This window comes from Biomphalaria glabrata, chromosome 7 (assembly GCF_947242115.1).
Source record: "Biomphalaria glabrata chromosome 7, xgBioGlab47.1, whole genome shotgun sequence".
NCBI classification, from domain to species: domain Eukaryota; kingdom Metazoa; phylum Mollusca; class Gastropoda; family Planorbidae; genus Biomphalaria; species Biomphalaria glabrata.
Window position 1 is genome coordinate 11,492,097 of NC_074717.1, and position 27,781 is coordinate 11,519,877.

At 36.0% G+C, this 27,781-nt stretch overlaps 1 protein-coding gene across 1 annotated transcript; it reads left to right on the top strand.

The window, feature by feature from the left end:
* The first annotated feature begins 4,567 nt into the window (after window positions 1-4,567).
* On the top strand, window positions 4,568-27,722 carry LOC106076170 (serine protease 30-like). The gene is made up of 8 exons (XM_056036254.1): window positions 4,568-4,800; window positions 12,447-12,578; window positions 12,980-13,145; window positions 16,283-16,393; window positions 20,653-20,861; window positions 24,389-24,544; window positions 25,581-25,729; window positions 27,439-27,722. Exons 1-8 carry the CDS (start codon window positions 4,728-4,730, stop codon window positions 27,595-27,597), a joined length of 1,155 nt encoding a protein of 384 aa, XP_055892229.1. The 5' UTR covers window positions 4,568-4,727; the 3' UTR covers window positions 27,598-27,722.
* The last annotated feature ends 59 nt before the right edge of the window (window positions 27,723-27,781 follow it).

The following is a 27,781-nucleotide window of genomic DNA, read 5'->3' on the forward strand; positions in this document are numbered from 1 at the left end:
ACTGAGCGAAAGAGAATATAAAAAAAAATTAAAGAAGGGTGAAAAAAGAAAAAAGAAAAAGAAAGAAATGAAATGCTCATTCTGTAGAGTAACAAAGTTAAAATATTTCCCTGTCAATAAACCTTGAGATTTCAGTTAGAACCAGGTAATGGAACACGAGCATAAACTATTGTTGGATTTCGCTTCATCAAAAAAAAAAAACAACATTACAAAAAATAAATAAAAATATATACATATTTAGTGAAGGGAGAATACAAACTAATTGCTGCTATATTGCTATATCTCTCAATATTGCAATATTTACCTCGACCTTTTCAATATAATTATTTACCACTAACTGATTAACTAATTATTTTTTTTTATTGATTCATATGTTGTCATCGATGGTGAATAATTTCAACTTGATCCGACAATGGAATGGGGGAGAAAAAAAAACATGTAATCCACCCAGACAGACAGAAAGACAGACAGACGAAGAGTATTTATATAAGCTCTGAAACTAAACTAGAACCGCAAAAAGCGACCAATGAAATTTTTCTTTTATAAAAGGTATGTCAAGGACGAACTCAATCTTTTGGTGTATAAACACTGGAAATAACTCACTAATTTACTACCTAAATGTCAGCGCCCATGTTAGTATTTAGTCAAGGATGCACCCAGTTCACGAGGTATGCGAGGTAGGGAACTTCTTTTCTGGAAGGCAAACACTTCCCGGACTTGAAGTCAACAAAGCTGTTAAAATAGGGAGAAATACATGCGCCATGTTGACGTGTGTGATGTAGTCTACACTGACACTATTTAGCGCCATGAGACACTTGATATTTCTTTAGGAATAAATGATCTTTCTTTCCTAGTACCATTAGAGAGTGAAAAGGGTTGCCTTAGTCAGGCAGGGAAAACGAGAAATACGTAGAGTTATTCTCTCTAATTTGTATGACTTGACGATTAAGTTAACACATGGGTTAGTGTATGACGTAATAACCACTGACCAATGCTAGAGATCAGGACCAACATGATGACAGTCCGAAGTTCATACTACTCGGTCAGACAAACTATGATCACTGGGGTAATCCATTGTCAGAAACAACTACATATTACTAAAAATTTTAGGCATGATCTTACACTTGCCTGGTCGAGAGGTATTTTCGCTGGACTGTCGTTCGGACTTCTCGATTGTCCTGGGTTCAATCCCTGCCCGCCGCCATCCGCTGTTGTCCTGTGGAGGGTTTGGACTAGGAGGTAAATTATCTCCCACTCTGAAGAAACATCCGAAGTATGTGATATATTTGACAAACTTACAAAGTTATATTTGTACATGCGCTCCACTGAAACATGTTTAAATTTTCTGCTTATATTTATTGAATACATATATATATTTTCTTTTCATATAAACTGTTTAGTTTGAGACTTAGGATGCAAGGAATATTGGACACGACAAACGTATGTCACAGTGTCGAGAATAAGAAAAAATGATCATAAGCAACCAAAGTGTTGAGAAAAGATTTTTTTTTTTCAATATCCCAACAGCCAACTAGAATTTAAATATAAAGGGACCTAACCATAGCTATTTTCTAAACCTTTCTTTGCTTCGTGGTGGTCTTCCTTATGTCCGAGAATACACTTCACATTCAACAGTAAGGGGACTTAACTGGTTAAGCCAAAAGATTACCAATAGCTGTATGACTTGTGGAAATTAGCACCTTGCTGTTGCACACCTGTCCTGTACGCCAGTCTGACAGAAGACACACATAGTTCAGTTATAAACACAGCGATGAGAAACCAATTTCTTATTTGCTTAAAATGTATTTTTAAAAAAAGCCCACATCCCAGGGGCCAGGTGACATAAGTTGTGGGTCAATGTGAGGGTTTTTGTGACCCTTATTTTCAGCATTATACACAAGTATATGCACCTTTTCGTTCTCTTATTGCACACGCCTTTGAAGTACAGGCCATAGGTCGATGGGGCTCTACTACAGATTCTTTTACACTTTCACGACATCAGACCAGGTGACTTAGAACCGTACCTAGAGCTTTTCAATATGACTGGAAAAAAACTCAGCTGCTCCTATCCAAAAACTTTCACAGCCTCAATGTCCGTTAGAAATATTATGGATGAAACGAAGTGGCACAATCCGTATGGGTTGAATACGGAACTGGGTTCATTGCATTTAGCATAGATGAAAATAAAACAACTTTACTTTTGTATACGATGTTCTAGTTTAGCTGTCCAGAAACAATCAACTAAACACTTTTTCAAGAAGACTTAAAAGTAAAAAAAAAAAAAAAAAGGGAAAGTTTAAAGAGCTCATTGTTATCTTTTCACCAGGGAAAAGGAGAATTACTTAGATGTCCTTGTATGAGGAAATCTGCTCTGTCCATTGAACCATTGTCACGTAATCATCACTGTTAAGGAACATTGTTGTGGACGGTCGTTGACTTGTAGCACCAAACTGCTGGTAGACAATAAACCAGTGTAGGCGTTTTATATCTTAACCTTATAAATCTTGAAATAAATAGAATAACTTCCTTGTGAATAGAACTTTTATTACAATATAATCAAAATCAACTTGAGATAATATGAAATCAATGGTATTCTAAACAAAATCAAACTAACTTTTCAGACTCGCGTTTTTGGAGTGTCTGTCCTAGGACCGCTGACGACATTGCCGCATATCTTGCATCATTCAGAACCAATCGCTAACTTCTTCCCACCGTCACCATAGAAACACGCACACACATAACACACACTTCATAACAAACATCAACTTCTTTCAGCCTAAACCTCCCGATTTTCCACGAATGAGGCTTGAAGGTCCTACCACGTGGTTTTGATAAGACATGTGTCGCAATGAGGACATGTGTCGCAATGAGGACATGTGTCGCAATGAGGATTTTACAAAAAAACAACAACTCACTTTTCATTTAAAATGCACTCAACTTATATTACTTGAAGTGATTTCCAGTAGACGCCGGTGCTAATTTATAAGTCAATAATTCTATTTAACGAGATGAAAAATTATTGTTATAAATAGCTTCAGGATATTCGCGAGTGGATGACACATTCGTTGATATTTTGTAAAACCTCCGATCTGGCTAGGCAGACAAACAGACATCGTTTAGTTGGGAATTGAAGTCTATGAGACTTTCTTCATTCGACAGACAGTGTAGAAAGTTGTTCATTTTATTTCTCTGATATTTTAAATCCAATACTATAATGATTGTTTGGTTTTCTTTCTTTCTTTTTAGATATGTTTATCTTTTTCTGAGTTTCTGTCTCTGTTTCTCTCACACTCTGTTTCTCTCTTATACTGTTTTCTCTCATTTCTCTCAGTGTGTAAATTTTTATGGAGTGTGTAAGCGTGTATACAGAGTGTGTAAATGTGTAAGGAGTGTGAAAGTATGTATGCAGTGTGTGTAAATGTGTATGGAGTGTGTAAGCGTGTATGCAGTGTGTGTAAATGTGTATGGAGTGTGTAAATGTGTATGGAGTGTGTGTAAATGTGTATGGAGTATATAAGTGTGTATGCAGTGTGTGTAAATGTGTATGGAGTGTGTAAATGTTTATGGAGTGTGTAAATGTGTATGAAGTGTGTAAGCGTGTATGCAGTGTGTGTAAATGTGTATGGATTGTATAATTGGGTATGCAGTGTTTGTAAATGTGTAGGGAGTGGGTAGTGTGTATGCAGTGTGTGTAAATGTGTATGGAGTGTGTAGTGTGTATGCAGTGTGTGTAAATGTGTATGGAGTGTGTAGTGTGTATGCAGTGTGTGTAAATGTGTATGGAGTGTGTAGTGTGTATGCAGTGTGTACGAGTGTATGGAGTTTTTAAGTGTTGTTTTAGCACGATTAGGAATTAATTCTTTGTTTCGGAAATAGGGGAAGTTTTGACTTAGTGACAATGACGTGATTAGTTAAAAACAAGAACGGGTTTTAGGGATAGAACGAAATATCAGCCGACGTAAACAGACACTTCCAGAACAACGTAGAGATAGAGTTAGCTGACATTCGATGGTTCCCTTCATTGCTATTAAACTTGTTCGCCATTCAGTATCAGCGTCGTCTAACTTCTGTTGCTTGTTCGGCCTTTCGCCGGTGCTATTGGATTCTACATTACGTTGAGTGTTACCTCCAATGGGTTCATTAGACACCTCGGAAGCGCCTAACAGTGTGTATGGAGCAGGAATGAATGTGATTGCATTTCATCCAAAATTGGATGTGGGATAAAATGCAAGAAATAGAAATTGCATTTAAATATACTAAAAGAAAAGATAAATGAATGACTCCCCCCCCTCCCACAAACCTTCATACTCAAAAACTTTTCATTAGCAGTTTTCTGAAAGTACACCACATCTAGACCACCTCCCACCAATCTTCATCCCCCCTTAAAGATAGTAATTAATACTTACTAGTGGCCTGCATGAGACGGTTGCGGTGGAATGGGAAAAACAAACACTGTCAAATGGCTGGGTGTAGAGGAAATCGTGACACAAATATTCATCCCTATACAAACATCACTTGCAAGGAGCTGGGTTTTCTTTTTTCTCGACTTCTTGGGATTTTTTTTTTTTTGCTTCAAGATACACACACTCATCTAGGACCAAGGGAGGGAAGTTTTCTTTAAAAAATTCTTTGATCGCTACATTGAAGATTTGCATCTTTCGTTTAAGTCTCACTGTGGTTCTGCTGGTTCTGAAATTTTCAAGTCAGAAAACAGATTGACGAAGAAGATGCAGAACTTAGTCGCAGTACTTGGATTGGTACTTATATGCTTGGTTGAAAGTGCTCTAACTGGTGGAAATAGTACGTATTTTCTATTTTTAGATTCGTCTGATATATTTACTTTATTGCAATATTAAGTTTTTAATAGTTTGACCTCTGAAACATTGTTTTCAAGGGTTTTCTATGTATGTGAAGAAGACTTGGTGCCTGAGCGTTAAAACTCTTGGCTTCCCAACATAGAGTGGTCTTTGGTTCGAATCTTTGTGATTTTGAATTTTAGGATTTTAGGACGCTCCAAGGTCCACTCAAATCTAATTAGTACCTGACATTAGTTGGGGAAAATAAAGATTGTTGATTGTGCCGGTTATGTGACACCTTATTACCCAACTCGAGCAAAGTTGTTTTTTTTCTGAAAGTTTAAAGGTAGCTTGGAAACTTTTTACATGTCCACATAAGAGATTGGACCATATCGCACTGAGCGATAAACAAAAGTAATTTTTAAAGGTGAAACCTTAATTTTAACCTTAAATAAACTAATGTTCAATTCTTCTTTATAACTAGAAGCTGTCTTTTTTTATAATTCCAAATGACGAATTTTTTCCTTTGGGAAAAAAAAATGACGAATTTTTCAGTGAATGAACGGCAACCCCAATATATAATGTGCGTTAGTGTTATCTGCCCAGCATGTATTTATGTAACATTGTGTGAAGTAACTCAAGTAAGCAAGGGAAACAACTATTGAAACAATGTGTGCAATTATGTCACTGATTACATCCATTCATTGGCGTATTCCTTTTCTTTCTTTACCATTTCGAAATGAACAGGTACACATTTTGTAGTGTTCAAAGGGGCATAATCATGACTCGGCAGTTGACGTTCTGTTTGAGTTCTGTATAAAATAATTTGAAAGTAGTTAAAACTTCCTTCAATTGACTACCCGTTGTCAGAGTTCTCTGGCCCTGTTCTAATTTTGTGTCAATATTATAAACAGCACATTTGGCAAAGCACACTTTCTCTAGCCTGGGTTTAAAACAGTCGAAGAGATAGAAATGTCAACATGAAATAACGAATGCTAGACATACGAAACAATTATCAGTATAAAGTTGGATACAGCTAATTTTATGTCATCCAATATAAATAAGGGAGAAATATACAGGAAATTTCACTTAGTCCAAACATCCGATTTGGCAACCATGCCGGATCTTGCCAACTATTACAGTTGTAAGATCCTTAATACATTTAAGAAAAAAAATCATTTACCGTAACATTAAGAGATTCGAATGAAGAGATGGGTGTGTAAAGGGTTTGAACATTGCCTCAAGTAGAGGAGGAATTGAAAAAAGTAAACACCCGGGTGAGACCAGTTTAAACACAAGGCCAGGTTTTACTGTAGGCTGACGTTGTTGTGACTTCAACAGATTTTGTGTTGACTGTGTGACGTCATAGGTCATGCAGTCTACGTTTTGAACTTCTAACACCATCGTTTTCTCTCTTTCTCTTTCTCTCTTTCTTTATCTCTTTCTTTCTCTCTTTCTATTTCTGTCCTTTCTCTTTTACAAAAGTTATATCAACTCTATATGTCTGATAAAAAGTTTGTACACGTTTGTTCTCCGACACACAATATTGGATCAAGTTATTTCTTTTACCTGACAGCACAAGAATCAATAAAGAAAAATAACCAATTAGTTAATAATTATTGCTACTTCGAACAATGGAAAGAAATCGTACTTAACTGAAGAGGTGGTATAAGCTGAATTAGTCCCCATTATAGGTCGACGCTGGAAAGTAAGTTTGAAACAAATATTAGATAAATTGACAATCTTCTATTTTCACAAGCACTTCACTAGCAGAGTTGTTAGAATGTTGGCTTGAGGCGCCTTGAGCCATGAGTTTGATTTCAGGTCGTTTCTCCTCATTTTTGTTTTTACAAAGCTTATATCAACTCCATTTGTCTGTCGTCTGGTAAAAAATTTGTACACGGTATTTCTCTGACACCCAAGCTTGGGTCAAACTGAAAATGTGCATGAAAAAAGCATGAAAACAGAAACAATTGATAAAAATATTTCTAATTATTGTTGGTCTAGATCTATTACACGACTGATCCAAACTAATTGATGCCATCACATTGGGTATAAGCTGAGATAATTTTTATGTTTTCTTGTTCTCTGACTGCCACCCTCTACCAATCACTTCCCTATGAATTTCTTCCCTTTATTACTTTTAATCATTTTCATTCATTTTGCTGTTCGTCTGTCTGTCTGTCTCCTTCTCTCCCTATCCCCCTCTCCCTCTCTCTCTCTCCTTCTCTCTCTCTCCCCCCTCTCTCTCTTCCTCTCTCTCTATCTCTCTTTTTCTTTCTCGTTCTCTCTCTATCTTTCTCCTTCTCTCTCTCTCAATATTAATGTCGCTTTCTTTCTGTACTCATTTCTTTTCACCTTCTCTCTAAATATTTTAGGAGATTTCTTTTCATTTCTTCTATCTCCCTGTCGCCCTCTTTTATAATGTTTCTGTGAGTTCTACTCACATTCTTTGTTGTCTATTATTCCTGATCTCACAACTTCGCGCGGAGCTTTATTTCTCTCATTTGTTTTATACTTTCACTGGAAAACTATTTCACAAAATAGTGACGAAATACTTTTACTCTCTATTGTTAAAACTTGTAGTGTTTTGTTTAGTCAAACAAAACGAAGAAGCGATGTGACGAAATGTGGTGATGAGATAGTGGAACCCAAAGAAAAACGTATGAAAATGGATAGAAGATATTTTCACACAGTGACAAACGGACAATTTCGAGAGTGTCTCATTGAGAGATGATTTGTTGACATTTTAATACTAGACAAAAGATTGTTAGAACTGAAGTGTAGGAGTTTAGACATTTGATTCTCTTTTGTTGGTGAGCTAGTGTGAGAGCTAGTGAGTTAGTGTATGTGCTAGTGAGGTAGTGTGTGAGTAAGTGTGTGAGTTAGTGTGTGAGTTAGTGTGTGAGCCAGTGAGTTGAGGCTTTCGACATCTAGATATATAGATTGATATATTGAAACCCTCACTTGTCTCCCATGCTCCAACCTAAAATAGAAAGTTTTTAATTGAACGTTTTGCTTTCAAATCAAGGCCAAGATAACAAAATAAAGTAAATCAATCAAGAGATTGAGTCTGAACCTGCCCTAAATCAGCTAATTTACTTTTCTATGAGTTGTCATGGGTCCATTTTTAACTCTGTACCATTGAACCTTTCACAAGACCTCTCCTCAGTAATAAAACAAAAAAAAAAACATAATTTCCCAGGTCTCGAAACCATGCCCTTCTTACTGATTGCCAAAGGCTTCGCCACACGACTATCCCTCCCCTGGTCATACTAGAATTATCTTTTACGGAACAGATGTCTCATATTAGTGTCATTGAGTAGCATTGGAATTCTTTCTGTCAATACAGGATGTGTGTCCGAGGCGCGTGCACACACACTCTGAAGACATCTACGCATTTGCATATATGGATGTTCCAACACTGTCTCCTCAAACATCCTGGTCTAACGTTGAACACTCATTGACCATTTCTATCAGCCCCAAACAAAGGAAGGATGTATTGTATTTGCCCACCATTATTTTGAATATCCTATGAATACTGTTAGATATGTGGGTGTACGTGTGTGAAAGGGCAGGGAAGAGCAATGCGTTCCCTAGGGCCGGGGTCGGCAACATGCGGCTCGCGAGCCACATGCGGCTCTTTGGATGTGAAGCTGCGGCTCTTTAGTTCCATACGCAAATATTATTAATTGTTCAGAAATTTAAAAAACCTTTCTAAATCGATTAACGAGCATTAGACACCGATTCTATCTTTCAGCCTTTTGTACTCGCTTTTTACCGCACCCCATCCTCGTGACACGCCTCGTCACTGTCGTCAGTCTGTGAAAGCTCTCTAATAACGGTTTTAATTTTTTTAATAACATAATTAAGTAATTATTCAATAATTCAATAAATATATATATATATATAATTTAATTTGTTGTGAAAACGCTATTTATATATGAATAAATAAAGATATTTTTATGAATAAATAGATTAGTTTTTAAAATAAAAAACTTCATTTATGCGAGTACTTTTTATTGTTGGCAGAAAAAAAATTTGTGGCTCTTTAAAAACTTCGAAATTTTTAAATTGCAATTTTTGACTCTTCCGACTGAAAAGTTTGCCGACCCCTGCCATAGGGTCACTAAATCGATAGCTTATAATTAATACATTCTACAATAGTAGCGTCGAGTAACAAGCCTCAACTTTGTAAAATCTAAATTTTTTATTGAATTTTTTTCCATTAACGAATATTTATAACTAATAAAGTTGCACATTTCCAATGTTTAAATAATAAAAATTAGTGATTTAAAAGTGGTCACTCATAAGTACATTATTGTAATGATAAACTGGAAGAACACTGTAGGTAGATGTGTGAATTAAATTTTTTTTGTTCAATTCTACCTATTACCATAATAAACTCATACTTCCTTCAAACTCAAAAGAAGTTGAAATGATGAAGTTGAAATTAAGATGTTTCAAATTTAAAAAAAAAATCCAAAATTTTATTTCAAGCTAAAATCTCGCACATGATGAGACATCTCAGATAAAAGCGCGTCGCGCTAAAAACGCGAATATATTTGTTTCTCGTCATTTTTAAATAATACATTATATATGAATGATTAGTTTAGCATTTGATTGAAACCTAGAATAGTAAACTAATTTTTTAATATCATTTGTTTCCTCTAAAAATTTAAGGTTCTTAAAATGATATTCTTAAATATACTTCTTGTCACTGACCATCAAATACTAATTGTTATGGGGAATGATGTTTCGCCTACTTCTGGTTATACTTTTAAGTTATAGTCTGTACAGTGCTGGATATACCTATAACATAGCGTCTACATTTTTAAGAAAAAGCGATGGAGTAAAACGCCTTATGTTGATTAAAAGAGGTCATCGTCTCAAAGAACTAAGGGCCTTATCAAGTCTAAGACCGGCCCTGAGATTATACCGTGCTACGACTCAATTCGCTAGAAGTTCTCGAGGATGCACATGAAAGAGACTATATTTAAGTAGCATTACACACCGGCTTCACCCGTTGATTTATTCCCAAGCTTTATATTGTTAAATATGGTCGGAACATCCCGTCCTTTTTTAAAATAGCCCCATTAAAAGGGTTACATTTAAACGTTTCCTTTAACATACTTTTGGCCTATGAATTATTTTATTTCTATTGATAAAATGAAACGGCCCGCTTTCTTTCTCTTTCCTTCTCTCTCTCTCTCTCTTTCTCTCTAAAACCCTCATTTTTTCCCACCCCACTTTATAACGCCCCCCTTGACACACACACAGACACACACACACACGGTTTTGGCCCGTGAATACTAATGTTACTTCTACTTATCTGCTGCCCCCCCCCCAGCCAACAATAAAAAAGTTAGTACTACAAACAATTTCTGACTTCGACTTCTCCATTCAATATCGCAATATTGAATACATTTATTTTACTTTTCGACCGAAAACTCCCCCCCCCCCATACACACACAGTTTCTTTCACATTATTTGGTCCTTCAACATCACACACTGTTTTTAAAAATAAGTTTTTGAACTGAGATTTGGTTAGTTGTACTTTTGTTTTTTGCTAAAGCTTCTATCAACTCATTCTGTCTCTGTCTCGTAAAAAGTTAGTTCACGTCATTTCTTCCACACCCGAGCTGAAATGTTTGCACAATTGTTTGTTTTACCTGAAAACACAAGAATCAATTTTAAAAAATAAATTGATTAACTTTTGGTAATTAATAATTTTGTTTGTTACCTTCAGCAAGGGAAAGAAATCATACTTGATAGATGTGGTGGTATAAGTTGAATTAGTTCCCTTGAATAGGTGAACGCCCTGAGTGAACTCTTTTTTTATGCGAACACGATTACATTGAAAACGGGAACAATTGGTTAAAATATTTCCAATCGCAAATTTATTATCTAAAGTATAGATCTATTACAACTTTAATCACATGACTGATTTCAACTAACTAATACAACTAAGCCTAATATTAGCATTGTCTTTTTTTAATGTTTTGTTTTTCACTGTCTGTCTGGTAAAAAGTTTGTACACGTTATTTCTTCAACAGCAAATCTAGAAAAAAGTTTGAACTTGCACGAGACATAAATCAATAAAAAAACATTATTGAACTTATTATTAATATTAATTATTTTGTTTGATAACAACAAGGATAATTGATCCTTCAGAATTTACAAATATGTAGGGTTTGGTCTCTTAGACAATTGTACATGCCATTTCTCCCACACCCCCTTCTCAGATCAATTTACAACTTAACTTGCCGTTCCTTTGTATAAATCAGCGTAAAGAGGGGGGGGGGGACTGCTGTGTAGGCGACATCGCTTAGGGCTTAGACCATAGCCAATGCCAGGCATTCATCTCATTCGCATGACTGAAATAGGCCACATATTGGGTATTAATTATTTTGTTTGATATTGAATAAGGAAAATAAGTTCTACATTATTGAGAGATATTTTTGTAGGTGCGGAGTTCTTCCCCTTATAAAAGCTTTTTTTTTTTTAAATGATTTTTTTTATATTCACGCACCGGTACGGCGTACCGACACCTTTTAAATGTGGGGGAAAATTATTACTTTTCTTGTATTTTGAAGTTTATAATGAATTTAGGCAATCCATCACTGAGTACCAGTACCCATTTCTTTACAAAAATCTCTGTTATTAAGTATCTCGTTACCAAGTGCTTCAATAAAGAAGACAATTGTAGTGTAATCTTAATCACATAATGTGTTTTTGACTTGCTATATGTCAATTCTGTGTACCCGCTTATCCTCTATGAACCCTTCTTGGCCTAGAAAAAATCCGGACGGTACTAGTTTGTTAATAAATTGTTGTGACTTAACTAAAAACTTGTCAGCTGAAAATCCATGCATATGTCCAGGTTGTCACAGAAGGATTTTACTCGAGAAACGATGAATATAAGTCCAGTTAGTTTTTACAGTACATGCCCAGTTCATGGCCTTCACTTGGAAATGTACTACTGTAGCCTGGTTTTAAAAAAGCTCAATAACATTAAATACTTTTAACAGATCAAAAATCAATTCGTTTACTCTAATACAGATTAAGTTCTATGTATCATCATTGTGCAGCCAATGATTAAATTCTATTTAGTTTGACTTCACTGCCTTATTTTGAAAAGACCCAAGAGCCTCATTTTGAAAAGACCCAAGAGCCTTATTTTGAAAAAACCCTATAGCCTCATTTTGAAAAGACCCAAGAGCCTCATTTTGAAAAGACCCAAGAGCCTCATTTTGAAAAAACCCTAGAGCCTCATTTTGAAAAGACCCAAGAGCCTTATTTTGAAAAAACCCTAGAGCCTCATTTCGAAAAGACCCAAGAGCCTCATTTTGAAAAGACCCAAGAGCCTCATTTTGAAAAAACCCTAGAGCCTCATTTTGAAAAGACCCAAGAGCCTCATTTTGAAAAGACCCTAGAGCCTCATTTTGAAAAGACTTAAGAGCCTCATTTCGAAAAGACCATAGAGCCTCATTTTGAAAAGGCCCAAGAGTTAATAGTGTTGTTATACAAGTATTGGACATTCCTCAGGATTAGAAGATTATTACATCCTAGCTAAACCTCTCGCAGGACGCTTTACACATTCAATTAGTATTAGTATTATAATTACTCTCATGGTCTCTGTTCTGGTAGGATGCAGTTCGCTGACCACTGGCGTGTGTGTGAGCAGATCTCAAGGATGTCCAGCTGACTATATTGAGCAGGCGGCATACAGCAACTACATTGGATGTTATACACTGGACAAGATCTGCTGTACTTTAAAAGGTCAGTAGATGGAACACACACACAAAGATCTATCTATCTATCTATCTATCTATCTATCTATCTATCTATCTATCTATCTATCTATCTATCTATCTATCTATCTATCTATCTATCTATATCTATATAGATATATATAGAAATATATATATATATATATATTCATATAGATATAGATATATATAGAAATATATATATATATATATATATATATTCATATAGATAGATAGATAGATAGATAGATAGATAGATAGATAGATAGATAGATAGATAGATAGATAGATAGATAGATAGATAGATAGATAGATAGATAGATAGATAGATAGATAGAGAAAGAGAGAAAGAGAGAGACAGAGACATTATATATATGTATATATACATACTAATGCTCTTTTTGTCTCCAGTTTCTACAGACTCTACCACAACCACAACCACTACCACAACCACTCCTACTACTCCATCACCTACACCACAGCCCCAGTGCGGCACAAGCAGCAGCGTCGTGTTTGATAGAATTTTAGGTGGAGTACCAACTGCACCTTGTGACTGGCCATTCGTTGTGTCTATCCGGTAACAAACTAGAATTAGGAAAACTTTGGGATCAACTTAAGTCAATTACATAACAGTAGTAATTAACAATTGGAAAAAGCCGAAATAAGATTGACAGTTTCTTTTTTTGTTGTTGTTGTTGTTGTTGTAGAAATGGTTTTTATTATGAAGCTCCTTAATATAATAGTGTCAACGTTTTGAAAACAAACAAAAAAAGAACAGTATGTACATATATATATATTTATATGTATTTTACTACGATAATATGTAATATCAGGTGACCGAGCCTCGCTCGGATGAATAATTTGTTAAGGAAGGATATATACCCGAAGTCATTTTGGTAATATTGTTGTAATTACGAAAATGAACGATCGGGTAACGACTATCAATCCGAAGAGTTGCTTTTTCGTTCTGTCGGTTCTCAATGTAATTGGACAGCTCACGTCTTAACGTTTTACATTGCTTCTTTCGCGTCAAACTATTGGGCTATTATAGGCTTGGAAGAAAGTCTTTGCAGTGTAACTTCTAAAATGGTTACTTTCTGACATTTAATATTGCAATTAATATATTCATTATGGCTCTGAGACATGGACACTTTATAGAAAACAACTAAGACTTATTGAGTGCTTTCACCAAAGATGCTTGCGCTCCATCATGGACATACGGTGTCAGGACCGCACTACAAACAGCGACGTCCTTGCCAACTCCGTTATGGACAGTATAAAGGGACTTCTTATGGTCTGACAGTTGCACTAGGTAGGGCACGTATCCCGTATGGGAGACGAACGTATGCCAAACGCAGTCTTTTTTTGGCGAGCTAAAAGAAAATCTGCTGCCGAGGACAAAACGCAGACGGCGAAAAGAAAATCTCAATCGACCACCTGCAGACAATGGTTATGCTTGCCATGAATGTGGCAAATTATGTAGGTCACAGCTGAGGCTGCGCAGCCACGGGAAATACCGCATTCCTCACTAATCTTCGGACTCGAAAACAAGCCTTATTATTATGGCTTTAGTAAGAATCATCAAGTGATACAAAATCTCTACGTTATAGTGTAAAACGTGCACCTAGTAACAAAGTAAAATCGTGCATTTTTTCCTAAGACACTTAAAAACATCGCGTTAGTATTCTAAAGAAGCGTTATTGTGAGGCATCTCTGTTACTCCGACAACCTTTCAGCTTACTAAAAAAAAAAGATTGCCAAAAATATGTTCGTCCCACAAACGAAATAAGTGCCCTGCAATGCGTGACTGTCGGATTATAAGAATATCGCTGTTTGTATTGCGGTCTTTGGTGAAGTCGTTCAAGAAGTCTTAGTTGCTTTCTATAAAATACTCATGTCTCAGATCTAAATAGAGGGGTTGAGAGAATCACTGGTTGAAACTGATTTTTGTGGACAGGCGGAGCGATTTATTTCGCCACACTCTCGTTTGGAGGCGTCCAAAAGCACGACTATCCCTGATCACATATCAACCTTAAAAGGCAATGCGTCATTTGATACTATGCTTCCCAGATAATGTGAAGTTATCTACCACTTGAAGGGATGTCTATGCGCGGTGATCTTGGGGCTGAGTAGGTTTTATTGGAGGACTTCTGGAATATGACTTCTGTTTTACAGAGGTTTAGAGGTAAACCAAAAACAAAAAAGCAGCAGCGTGATGAAAATTCGCTGACCGCGAGCTGGATATCATCAGGGCCAGCCCTAGGCCTAGGCTGCCACAGTGGACCCCGAAGGTTAAAAAGCCCCGCGCTAATTTTAGGTGTAACTTATTAAATTAAACCATTATAATTTATAATAGGGTCCCCGTGGTCTCCTTGTTTTCAAGGAGCTCCTAGAAATCTCCTGAAACTCATAAAAATGTCCTTAAAAAGACAAAATAGTCATTTTGGGGTGTCAATCAATATGGTAAACGCCAGTCCTACGCGTGATATAAAAAAAACGGCATCGTCAGCTTTCATTTAATAAAAATTTAATGAAAATACGAATTTATTTTCTAATACAAAATCTTTATTTTCACTTATTATCCTTATCCCTACCCTTACTGGTCCGCGCGCAATCCATTTCACATAGGGCCCCGCAAATGTTAGGGCCGGCCCTGGTTGTGCAAGTAAGGCATAGATAAGCTGTGTTATGACCATTTCCTATGTTTTGGTATGGGACAGTAGACTTCGAAGCTTAAACACATTGCAATAATTCACCAGCAAAATAATAACAAAGTAAAAGCTACCTACGGGTGTACGCAATTCAAGTGTAAACAATTTATAAAGCCTTTAAAACACAATAACTTATCATACATAAAGATATTTAATTTCATTATTTTTCTTCCATAGTTTCATAATAGATCAATCTACAATAAGATGGTGCGCAAATGTTTAATTACGCCAATTGAATCATTAAAACCTTTTTCTTGTTTGCGAAGAAATGTCTTAGTGTACTGCTGTGAGCCTAGTGACACAAGCGGTGTCAAGTTTTTTTCCCATTGACGTCATATAGAAAATTTTCATTCATAAATAATTCTAGCCAAAATTAATTTTTCGATAATGAGCCATTTTCAAACCGATATAACGGTCGACTTCGAGTTTTCCCGATGTGGCCAATGAGTTGAGAATTTTTTTCTCACTATTATGCAAATACCGTGAAATTTTAAAGAAAATCGTTATAGCCGTTTTCGAAATAAAATTTACATATAAATATATATACATACATACATACAAGAATTGCTCGCTTAAGAGTATAGGATGTCATTAAAGCTTAGTGAAAGGCTAATGATTAAATCCTATTGTTCATGGTCAAACAATTTAAACAGATCTTAAACCTAACACTATTTTATTTAAAAAAGTCTACTTTGTTTCATTATATAGAAACTCAAACAGAAAATAATTGACATGAACATTAGTCTACATTTTACTTATTTTTAAAGCCACTAGGGAGATTGTGCACATCTAATGGCGAAATATAAGTAGGGCGTTAGTTTCCTCACTCAAAATCTGTCATGGTCTACAAGTGGACTAATTTGCAAAAAAAAAAAATGTTGCAACCTGCCCAGTAGCTTATTTATTTATATATATGGAAATAGATCACAGCTATTCTCGTATTATTTTTGTATTTCAAAAATGACTTAAAGATATTTATTTTTATTTTGCAATGTCCATACAGCTCGTTGTTGAGGGATCAAACTAATATTGATTTGTCGACCACTGGTCCCGCATGTCAAGGTGTACTTGTGGACAAGCGATGGGTTTTGACCAGCGCATTCTGCGCCTTGGCGTAAGTCTAGCAAATTAGTCTTGATTGAATTGCAATAAGGTCACAAGGTGCCAATAGACTTAAATATTTAGACGTTACCGTGCGGCGACAAACTCTCTCCTCATAGATCGATCACATAGTGATATACCAACTAGGTCATCTAATAATGTGCGACGGAAAGTTAGACATGAATTTTTTTGGGGGGCCTCCATGTTTTGTCATGTCTAATGTTTAAGTATATGTCCCACTATCCTGACGCCACGTTTTGTCATGTCTAATATTTAAGTATATGTCCCGCTATTCTCATGCCACGTTTTGTCATGTCTAATGTTTAAGTATATGTCCCGCTATTCTGACGCCACGTTTGGTTACCACATTGGTTAGGGTGCTAGTGCCGTTGGAATAGAAGATTTCTCTATTTTTGACATAATACCGTTCCAAGGATCCTTCTCAGCCAATGTCGCCTAGCCTTGTTTAGCCTCTTTTCTGTCTTTATAAATGACTTTCATGTCTCGCAAGCGTTGGTCTTGAGGAGGGTTTTAAAAACATGGAGGGGGCTTTCAAATTTCACCCCCCCCCCTTTGGCTACGCTCATAGTATTTGGTAACTATAGTTTGCTTTAGTTTTATATTCAATCGGGTTTTTTTAACCTTTAAACCTGCTGGAGGGGGATCTCAGACTCAAAACCCTCTGGAAGGGGTTTAAACCGCTGAGGGAATTTTAAGTTCTGGTGGCTATTGTTTGCTTTAGTTTTATATTGGAGAAGGGATTTTAATGTCCAAAAACTTTGTAGGGGGTCTTAAACTTAAAACCCCTTTAGCTACACTCACGCAATTTGGTGACTGTCGCTTCATTTATTTGTATTTTGATTTATTGAAAGGGGAGTTTTAATCTAAAAAAAACAACAACCCTGGGTGGGGATTTTAACTCAACCCCCCCCCCTCCCCGTTTGGTTGTGCTTGGGCAAGTGATGGTTTAGCATTTAAATCTTAAGTGCAATAAAAATTAAAAAAAAGAATAAGGCAGTTACAAAATTTGTCCCCCCCCCCCTTTTGAGGAGGTTTTTGGAAGAGGGGGGGGTCCATTTCGCCCATGCATTATTATTATATGGTTTAAGAGCCCTACGTTTGTAGAGTGAAAGACACAAAAAATAGGATGTACAAATTGAAGGCGAGAGAATTGTGGCGGTGGTGGAGGAGCCCTGTAATGATTGGGCGTCTTAATGAGTGGGTGTAAGAGTGTAAGAATAAGCAAATAGACTATTTAAACCGTAGCGTAGCATGGTATCAGCTTGTTCATATTATTCTGTACAAACCGTATAGCTTTGTAAATTAAATTCTGCTGGGCTAAAAGTGCTAAAAAAATATATACCTTTAAAAAAGAATGGTTATCAACACATCCTCATTCGCTATTCTGTTCATGGTTGTTACGCCACTGACACTATGCATTCATAAAATAGTTAAATAATTAACCCCATTTTGTTCGTGGGAAGCGTGGGAAGGATTTATACAATACATACTAGCATGGGCGTAGCCAGGATTTTTTTTCGAGGGGGGGGGGTTGCCCCCCCCCCGCGTTTTTTTTTTTTAATATGTATTTATGTGTGTGTGTGTACATAATCTTTACTGCATTCTGACTCTTCATTCTTTCGGAAGACGTTCATTATGTCCTAGAATAGGTTCTTCCATGAGTTAGTGGAAAAATTGTAGATTCCCCGCCAATACTAGCAAGGGGGTCTGGGGGAGCGCAAGGAGCTCCCCCAGCGCGGGGCGAAGCCCCGCCACCAAGCACTATTCTGATATTGAAAGCCAACAAAATGCATATTCTGAGGTATCTACAGTACATTTTCCTGCTATTAAAAAGTTTTATTTCAAAAACCTAATGTGCTATTCTTACTGACTTAGACACTCCCGCGCCGTTTGGCGCATTTGCCGTCAAGCTATTTCCATAAAATTGTAGATTCCCTGCCATTACTAGCAATGGGGTCTGTGGAGCGAAGCCCCGTCGCCAAGCACTATTTCTGGTATTGAAAGCCAACAAAATGCATATTCTGAGGTATCTACAGTGCATTTTCCTGCTATTAAAAAGTATTATTTCAAAAACCTAATGTGCTATTTTTACTGACTTAGACCCTACCGCGCCGTTCGGAGCATTTGACGAAAAGCTGTTTCCATAAAAATCTGTCACTGGTAATGTCTGAAGCCTCTTCCCACCTGCCATGAGGACCTCAATGAATGAGTGGCGTCAAGTTGTACTAGGATATCATTGCAACTCTTCTTATGCGTAATTCATTTTGTCGGAGAACATGTCCCGCAAACCTCATGCGTCGCTCTCTCACAATCTTACTAAAGGGTCGACTCCCAGTTCGGCATAGGATTTCCTTGATTTAAACCCGATCTCTATAACTGACTCCTAAAATCTGTCTTAGCCATCTTTGTTGAGCCACATTTAGTGTTTTTCAATTTCGGCAGATGACTATTCACTGCAGTTTATTAAGGGAGCCCTGCCACTGGTAAAAATGTGTAACCACTCCTGAATACGCTATTGGAATTAAGTGACTGTAGTTTGCTTTAGATTTTATATCGAAAAGAGAAGTTTTATCGTCAAAATTATCTGTTGGGGGTTTTCCACTTCAAAATGCTCTGTAGGGGGATCTTAAACTCAAAACCCTCTGGAGGGGTTTTAAACTTTAAACAAACGCCATCTGTAGAAGAGGGGTTTAAACTCAAAACCCCCGATTGGATTGGCTACGCTCAAATAATTTTAGTGTGTAATTCCCTTTTTTTTTATATTGAAGAGGTATTTTTAGCATTAAACCCCTCTGAATGGAGTTTTAAACTCAAAACCCCTTTTGGCAACGCTCATAGCATTTTGAGTGCGTAATTTGCTTTTTTTCTTACACTGAAGGTGTATTTTTTAGCCTCAAACCCCCCTGGCGGGGGGTTTAAACTCAAAACACCTTTGGCTGCGTTCATAGATTTTAGTGTGAGTAATTTGCTTTTATTTATATTGAAGAGGTACTTTTTAGCTTCAAACTCCACTGGAGGGGAGTTTAAACTCAAAACCCCTTTGACTGCACTCAAAATATTTTGAGTGTATATATTGCTTTGTTTTTATTATTAAAGAGGTATTTTTTACCTTCAAACCCCGCTGAAGTGGGGTTTAAACTAAAAACTAAGTCAAAACCCATTTAGCTACGCTCATAACATTTTGAGTGCGTAATTAACTTTTTTTTATATTGAAGAGGGGGTTTATCGTAAATTTTGGAGGGGGTTTTAAAATCAAAATCTCCCTTAACTGTGCTCTTGGAATTAGGGGATTTTCGTTTGAATTTTTGTTTGGTTTTGTTTTATAGAAGAGGGGGGGGGTTAACTGCAAAAACCCCAAGTTGGGGGTTTTAAACTCAAAACCCCTAGTAGGGGGTTTTAAACTCAAAACCCCAAGTAGGGGGTTTTAAACTCAAAGCCCCTGATAGGGGTTTCTAAACTCGAACCCCCCTGGTAGGGGGTTTTAAACTCAAACCCCCCTGGTAAGGGGTTTTCAAATCAAAACCCCATTGGTTGTGCTGGGGCAATTGATGGTTTAGTATTGAAATCTCACCTAAAATAAACAAAATCAAAGCAAAAAATCATTCACTAAATTCCGATCCCCCCCCCCCCAAACCCCCCCCTGGCTACGCCCATGCATACTAGTATATGTATATTTATACTACACCTACTAGTATATGTATATTATAGTATAGGACGTAGTATAGTAGAGTTGGAAATATGTTTATTATAAAAATGTGTGTTTTCTAATATATCGTCAGAAATTCTTGTGACAAAATGTCCTGTCAAAAAAAAAATGGTTCGCGCCAAAACGACCTCGATAAAATGACCGCTTCGGAAAGGCTGCCTTAAAATTTTTTATGCCTAGTTAACAATTTAAAACTGTACATTATTAGGCTTCTGTCTAATGAAATGATTATATTATCAAATGGTAGTGTACAAAAATTACAGCTGTTTTAGAATTAGTTTATTACTAGTGTAAAAAATAGAACCACTTTTCGTCCACAAAAAAAGCGTACTTGCGAATTTCGAACAAAATTGATTTAGCAAAAAGGAAAAAAAAAAGGGAACTTAACGACAAATTGTAAACGAGCCAAAATGTTTACTTTTTAAAAATGTGAACTTGTGAAGTAAATGCATCTCTTTAAAAAAAGTGTACTTGTAAACACATTCCCCCCCCCCTCTTTTTTCAATGTCAGGATGTACAATAAATGTGATTTTGCTTGTTGACAGAGCTGGAGGCAGTATTGAGGACACATCTTACGTCGATCGTATGCTTGTGGTGGCCGCGGAATATAATGTGAGCCAAGTTGACATTGACCCTTCTACTGGACAGCCTCAGGAACAAGTGATAAGAGTGGAGAGGATGATCTTGCACCCAGACTACAGATTTAAAAGCCAGTCCGAGTTTTACCCTTTCAATGATGCAGTCGCACTGAACAGTAAGTAGAGACCATAAGATGTTCTAAAAACAGAAGCGTTCATTTAAAAACAAAATGTCGCTCACAATTACTGGCTGATAATTTTTCGCAGATCGCATCCAATCATGTATTTAGAAACTAGCAATTTTTAGCCAGCGTTGCTCATTTTGTATCGTTCCTTAATATAATAAAATGCAACCAGGTCATTTCAGTAGTTATAATCTACGTCAAGATTTCTCGTTGATCTTAATCTAGTCAACTCTTTTGTTGTAGGCTAACTTTACATATCCTAAATACACCGATGTTATCTAGGGAACGCTCATGCCAAGTTTTAATTCAAACGGTTGTGATTTCTATAATAATAAGGCTTGTCTTCGAGTCCGAAGATTTATGGAGAGTGCAGTATTTACCGTGGCTGCGCAGCCCCAGCTGTGACTTACAAATTTTGCCACATCCAGGACAAGCATAACCATTGTCCTCAGGTGGTCGATTTAGATTTTCCTTTCGACGTCTGCGTTTGTCCTCGGCAACGGATTCTCTTTTGGTCTCAAAAGTGTATCCCGCGGCCATCGTGAGTGACCTCCAGCTGTCTCGTTCTGAGGCCGCATGCAACCAGGTGCTCTCTTCTGTGTCAGCCAAGGAAAGTTGACGCCTAAGCTGATTTCTATAAAGGACATACATACATACATACATACATTCATACATACTCCTTAAATTCTACTTTCTATATTAGATAAGGTATAATCTCCGAATCCTCAGATTACTGCAGAATGCAGTACAATGAAACATCGGCTAGCGAACCCCTAGTTAGCATTTGAAGAAAAACAAATCGAATACCGATCAGCTACGTCACTATTACTCACACGGGATCGATTTTTACAATGTCACATGTTCTTATGGAGGGTGGTACCACCCCGTTCTTCCCGTACCTCCATCAACCCACGCAATAACATCGCCATGAAAACGGAACGTTTTCATATGCTCACTCAGTTTTCTTATGTTAAAATGTTGATGCTTTCTTCCTTTAATGTGTTTATTCTTATTTAACTCCGTTTATATTGTACCAGAACTGTTTTCACATTTAGAATGAAATAGCCTAAAACTTTTTTATAAGAGAGTCATTAAGTTCTTGGAACAAATAAATCACTTTTTTTTTTAAAGGAAAAAAATTCTTTTGGATACCGAGCATTTTGGGTACTGACCATCTTTCCAGAATGGACAGTGGTCGTTAGCCGAGGTTCAACTGTATTTCAAATTACAGCATTGAACTGTGACCTATTCAATTTTCCTATCTCTTTGTGGACCAGTGGAAGAAGGGGAAATGGAGAGTCTTATTCTAAGACCTGGGCTACCCATGTGTTGTAAGCCGTTAATTATATGATGATCTTTTTTTTTTATTTCCCCCAATATTAAAACACAAAACTGTTTATGTTCTAACAATTAGCCTCAATGAGTGTCAGTCTGTTGCCACGTTCATTGCAGGTTCAAGTTATTTAAAGTCGCAAACAAATAGCCAGCCATTAATTATTGGGATTTGAAGAGCACAAAGAATTGAGAAATATGCCCAAAATGTTGGCGATTCTCACGATATATTCTAAACACACTCTACGTTTTGAGTTTTAAAATCTGGTTTACATTTTTCAAAGCTAAAAAATACAGTAACTTAGAAAAAGAAGGGGGAAAAAAGCGATATGGGGAATGAATATGGATATAATGTAAACTAAAAAGAACAACGTAAGAAAATGAAAAGAGGAAGATTGTCTAAGAGAGATTCTTCGTTTAAAAAAATAAAACAGAAAAAAAAAAGAAAAGTCTAGGACACTAAATAAAGAGATGACTGTTGCCAAATTAATATTCCGGGAATTTCGTTTTTAGTTGCCCCACTGTTATAAAGCAACCATCTTTATATTTCTTACAAATTGATATTATTTTGCTAAACAAGGGAGAGCATAAAAAATGGACTTTACAATTCGAAAGAAATACCGATAAAATTAATAGCAATACCTTTTGAAATAAGCTCTATACTTTGTCAAAACTTCCTAATTTTAGCTATTAATCTGCCATTAATGCAAATCTCTTATAAAAAGATAAAAGAAAGATAGGCAGAGAATAGTTATTAAAATTATTAACGAATTTTAATGTATAACTGTACGATTCATATATTATATGCATTCGTTTCATTTTCAATTTGCATGCATCTATAAATAGTCATTTTTACGATTCATTCTTTGAACTGAATATTATGACCATGGGCGGACTGGCTATATGGGCAAAAGGGCAAATGCCCGGTGGGCCGGCACAAAATGGGCAGGTAGGGTTGCGACAAAGAAAAAAAAAATTCAATGCAGACAACTTAACAAAAAAAATGGTATCAGCAGCAAGACACAGATGACCGAACACGTTTTCTTGTTTTGTTTTTACAATGAATTTTGTTTGAAACTCAACAAGAAAATTAAACAAAAAAACATTAAATTTAATTACACTATACCGTATTACCGTTTGCAAAACGTTAGACTGTACTTTTTTGCTATGTACGAGCGGCATGGACTTCAACACTGCTTTTATGTCTTCCAGGTTGTGTTTGGCCTAATCACGTTACTGGTCTTCGAGGACGTTTGATGGCACTCCCATATCTTTTTGCTCTTTCCGACCCATTTCTTTTGATGGTTCCATTGACAATTTTACCGAAAACGAGGGAAAAGAGATAATAACGTATCCTACAAAAGTCGCGTTTGTTGTGAATATACTAGAACGAGCTTTTCACATTAAGTAACCGTTCTGCTTTCTCTTATCTTTATATGGAATGGGTTGTCTGAGTCAGCCAGGAAAACCAACGACTTAGCAGAGTTTAAGTCATTGATTAACATGCATGACTAGGTTGACACATGAAATGCGTAGGACGTAATTATCTTCTTTTTAAAAAGTAACACATGTAATCTATAAGTAATACCAAAAAGTTTACAAAACATTTAATAATTTATTCATTTCAAACTCATTAATGCTGCAATTATATTGTTTATAATTTTCAGACCACATACATGTAAAAATATAATAGATTACGTAATCCTAAGTAAGCATACATACAATTTTCAATGCATTATTCAACTTTATATGTTTTAAACAGAAGTAGGCGTACACATATAATACGACACAGGGGAGTAACCGGGGGGGGGGGGCTCAAACCATCATTTGCCCCAGACTTTATAGCCCCTTGCTCTCCGCCCCGAACCCCAGATTACTGAGCTGTCAAGGGCGGTGTGTACTGTCTTTCCACTAACTAAATGAAGAGCCTATTCTAGGGTAGAAAAGATGAGTCCGAAAGAATGAAAGTTCAGTCTGTAATGAAGATTAATTACATACACACACAGTCTCATATATCCTAGCTACACCTATGATATGAAATGCCATTTGTGGGCTGGTTTATATGGTAATGCCCGGGCCGATTTTGATACCCTGTCCGCCCTTGATTATGACTCTTTGATTAGCTCTTGAATATGGCTCTAGTCTATCCAATTTCATAACAAAACGTTTTTGATTCTATTCACCAGGTAATAACGTGGCCCTCATTAAGTTAGCGGAGCCAATCAACGGCAAGTGTTCCGGTGTTATCTGCTTACCAACTCAGAGTGAGGTTAACAATTCTTGTCAAGGATATGACGATTGCGTCATCACTGGATGGGGATTCAGTACTGAGTTATTTGAAGGTGAGTGATTTCTTACTAATAAGGCATGAACTCGATAATAAAGTCCAATACAATGTTTAAAATAGGTTGCAGTGAGGTGCAAACAATGAAGAGGTTTTGAATATCTTACAATTATATCTGTTACATAAAATGTGGCGATATTTTATATAAATAATTAAAATTATAATGCTAATCGTGGACCTAAAATACTTATTCAACGGTTTCATTCGCGAAATCTTCCATAACAGTATTTCCATTCACAATTTTGTAGTAGGCCTGTTTCTGATTTTTAGCTTCTTGCTGTCTGAACCATACGGAAGTATTACAGCTTTGCTAAGCATTGCTAGTTGTACTGGATTTAACGCATACAAAACAAAAGTGTGTCTGTCTCGTAATGTACGCGTGAAGGTCTCATTTTTTAGGTAATTAAAATCTTTACAATAAAATTAATTCGAGATGATAATCCTACTACTAAAAATAGACATAGTTTTTTCCATTGTACTAAAATAGATTTCGAGTTATTTCGTCGACGTTAAAGACGCTAGTGCTGGTGCTTTATATCTAAAAAGGAGAAGATAAAAAGCGGGATCATTCGTTGATCAAAATAAGTTTATTATCTACTTTTGATAATCTATTATTGAAATTAAGTTATATTGTGTGTGTTTAAAGCGTGCGTTCAATATTTCCATGCTTTCTCTAGTTGATAATTGATGTTTTATTTAGTAAAGAGAATTTATTTTATTTCTTCTCTTAAATAAGTATGTCTGGCAATACTGTAGATTTTGTGTCATTGGACATGTTAATGGACATACAGGATTTAATTATATCCCATAATATTAGCGTAACAGTGTATTTTGTGAACATAACAGACAATTGATATAGTTATTTCGTATATAGTGCTTTTAATAGAATGTAAATAGATGAATAATCATTATTAAACAAAACTATGCGTACATATGACCATAATATTAAATCCATTTAAAATGACCTACATTTGAACGGACTCTTTATTTTGCAATGTCCAACTCACTATTAATGTTTACCACGTCTACTTTAGGTACACCCATGGAATTACTCGGCGCAAGGGTGAAACTATCTTCTAGAGATGCATGTGGTTTCCTAGCAGAGCGCCTGGGTCTAACAACAGTTAGACCTGTTGGATCTTTATGTCAAAGTCCAGTGTTCCAAAATACAGACAGCTGTCTGGTAGGTTACAGAGACATTATCTAGAAAAAAACATGGTTAAATCTGATGCTCATATGGCAATGCAATAATATTCTCGTATCCACAAGCCTAATGGGCTGCTGCCCTTTAACATGCATAAAGTTGGCACCAAACCAAGAGAAGGAATTTTATTAAGGCACCCATTAGCAGTAGATTTTAATATTTCTTAAAAGGACAATCAGCATAAAAGAAAAATATTCACGATTTTATCTACAACATAGAAAATTACAAATAAGTTCATTATGGTCATCTGTCCCTTAACTCTTTCTCTCCATCGTTGATTTTGACCTCATTAAATTAAATTAGTGTTTACTTTTTTAAACTTGACTTTGAATTATATTAAAAAAAACATGCATTCCCCTTTAATTTTATACCAAATAGAACATTTTCTGAAAACAAACAACAATGCTATTGAAGCCTAATCATAACAGGGTGGTGAAATAGTAATGAGCAAAATGAAGAATTCCTTCCAAAACGTGGAAAAATAATTGCGGAGAGAAAGAGTTAAGTTACTTCTGTCTTAGAGGTGCTATGACAGTTAGAGTATAAAAAATCCATCTAATTTTCCTGGTCAGTAGCTGTCATCAGCAGAATATCAAGAGATAGGTCGGCCTATTCTTTCAAGTTGTCCAGCCAGCTTTTCTTTTGACGAATCTTTCTTGGTTCACCCTCCTCTGTACCTTGAAGGATAGGTTTTGATAGTGATTCCTGTCTTACACTATGACCAAACCAGATCAGCTTTTGTCTCTTTACAGTATTGAGTTCTTCCCCTTTGCAAGAGTGTAGACTCATTTGTTTTTAAATACGAATTTAGTTGCGCCAGCTTTTAATACAACAAAATTAATGTTCAGATAATTGTTTTAATGATGGTAATTAAATGATTCTAATTAATAACTAAACCTTAACCTTAGAACGTATTTTGACTCATTTTGGAATTTTATCTTTATCTTGTTCAAAATTCTTTAGTAATAGATTTTATTTTAAGCATTAATGCACATGCCATACATATGTTCTCAATGGACATACTATTAACAGTCTCAAATATTTTCGATAAATGTGCATTAATTGCTAACCTTCAAAGCAGTTCATCCATTGTATAAATACAACCAAAAGTAGCTTGTCACTGATGGAACGAAATAGACTAAAGGATCTGGGTGGAGGGTTGGTGTTGTAGTCTTTCACTTGAGTTAATATTGTAGACCTCTTATAGGTTTTTTTTTACATTTATTAACTCATTTAATGCACACGACTAGAGTCTACTTTCAGTGTGGGGATATAACCATTTAACCATTTTCATATTTTTCGGTTTCTGAATTTCATTATGCAACGTTGCAATGTTACAGAATGAGATTATAAAACAAGCGAAATGAAAAAAAAAATATTTAAAAAAAAAATCAATACTTATCGAAGAGTAATAACTCCACATTTACAGCAATAACTCAATACCGTACGAATTATTTCCCTTTTTCGATATTAAACAAAATTAACTACCACTATTTAAGTAATTTTAGTTTTATTGATGTATGTGTTGTCTTTGACAATTAAATAGTTGTGCAAAGCTTTAAAAACGTGCTCAAAACTTGTAGTTTGATTACGGGATTTTCCGAAGTTATTTTGGTTTGGTTGTAAGCTCCTGTACCGAATGACCTCGAGTTGTTTTAATGTTTTCATCTCTATCTCTGTCTGGACAGGGGGACGAGGGCGGCGCCGTCATGTGCTTCAATGGTAGGAGCTGGACAGTCAGAGCCCTGCTACCATTCAACCTGTGCACCAACAACAAATATAATCTGTTTGTCACGGACGTCCATCCTTATATCACCTGGATACAAAATACCATCAGCAGGAACTAGAGAACACAAAACAACTGACAGTTTATCTCTAAATGTGCTCTTTATAATGTGTGGCATACAAAAAGATAGCTGCCTTAGCCATGTGTTGTTAAAGTTACAAAATAAATGAATAAGTTATCCATGATTATATGTTTTCACTACTTGCATTATTTGAATAAAACTATTTCATTATAGAATTGGTTAA

Coding starts and splice junctions, on each gene's coding strand:
- LOC106076170 (XM_056036254.1), top strand. CDS start 4,728: ATGCAGAACTTAGTCGCAGTACTTGGATTGGTACTTATATGCTTGGTT. Junction 12,579..12,979: donor GATCTGCTGTACTTTAAAAG/GTCAGTAGATGG, acceptor TTTTGTCTCCAG/TTTCTACAGACTCTACCACA. Junction 16,394..20,652: donor AGCGCATTCTGCGCCTTGGC/GTAAGTCTAGCA, acceptor GCTTGTTGACAG/AGCTGGAGGCAGTATTGAGG.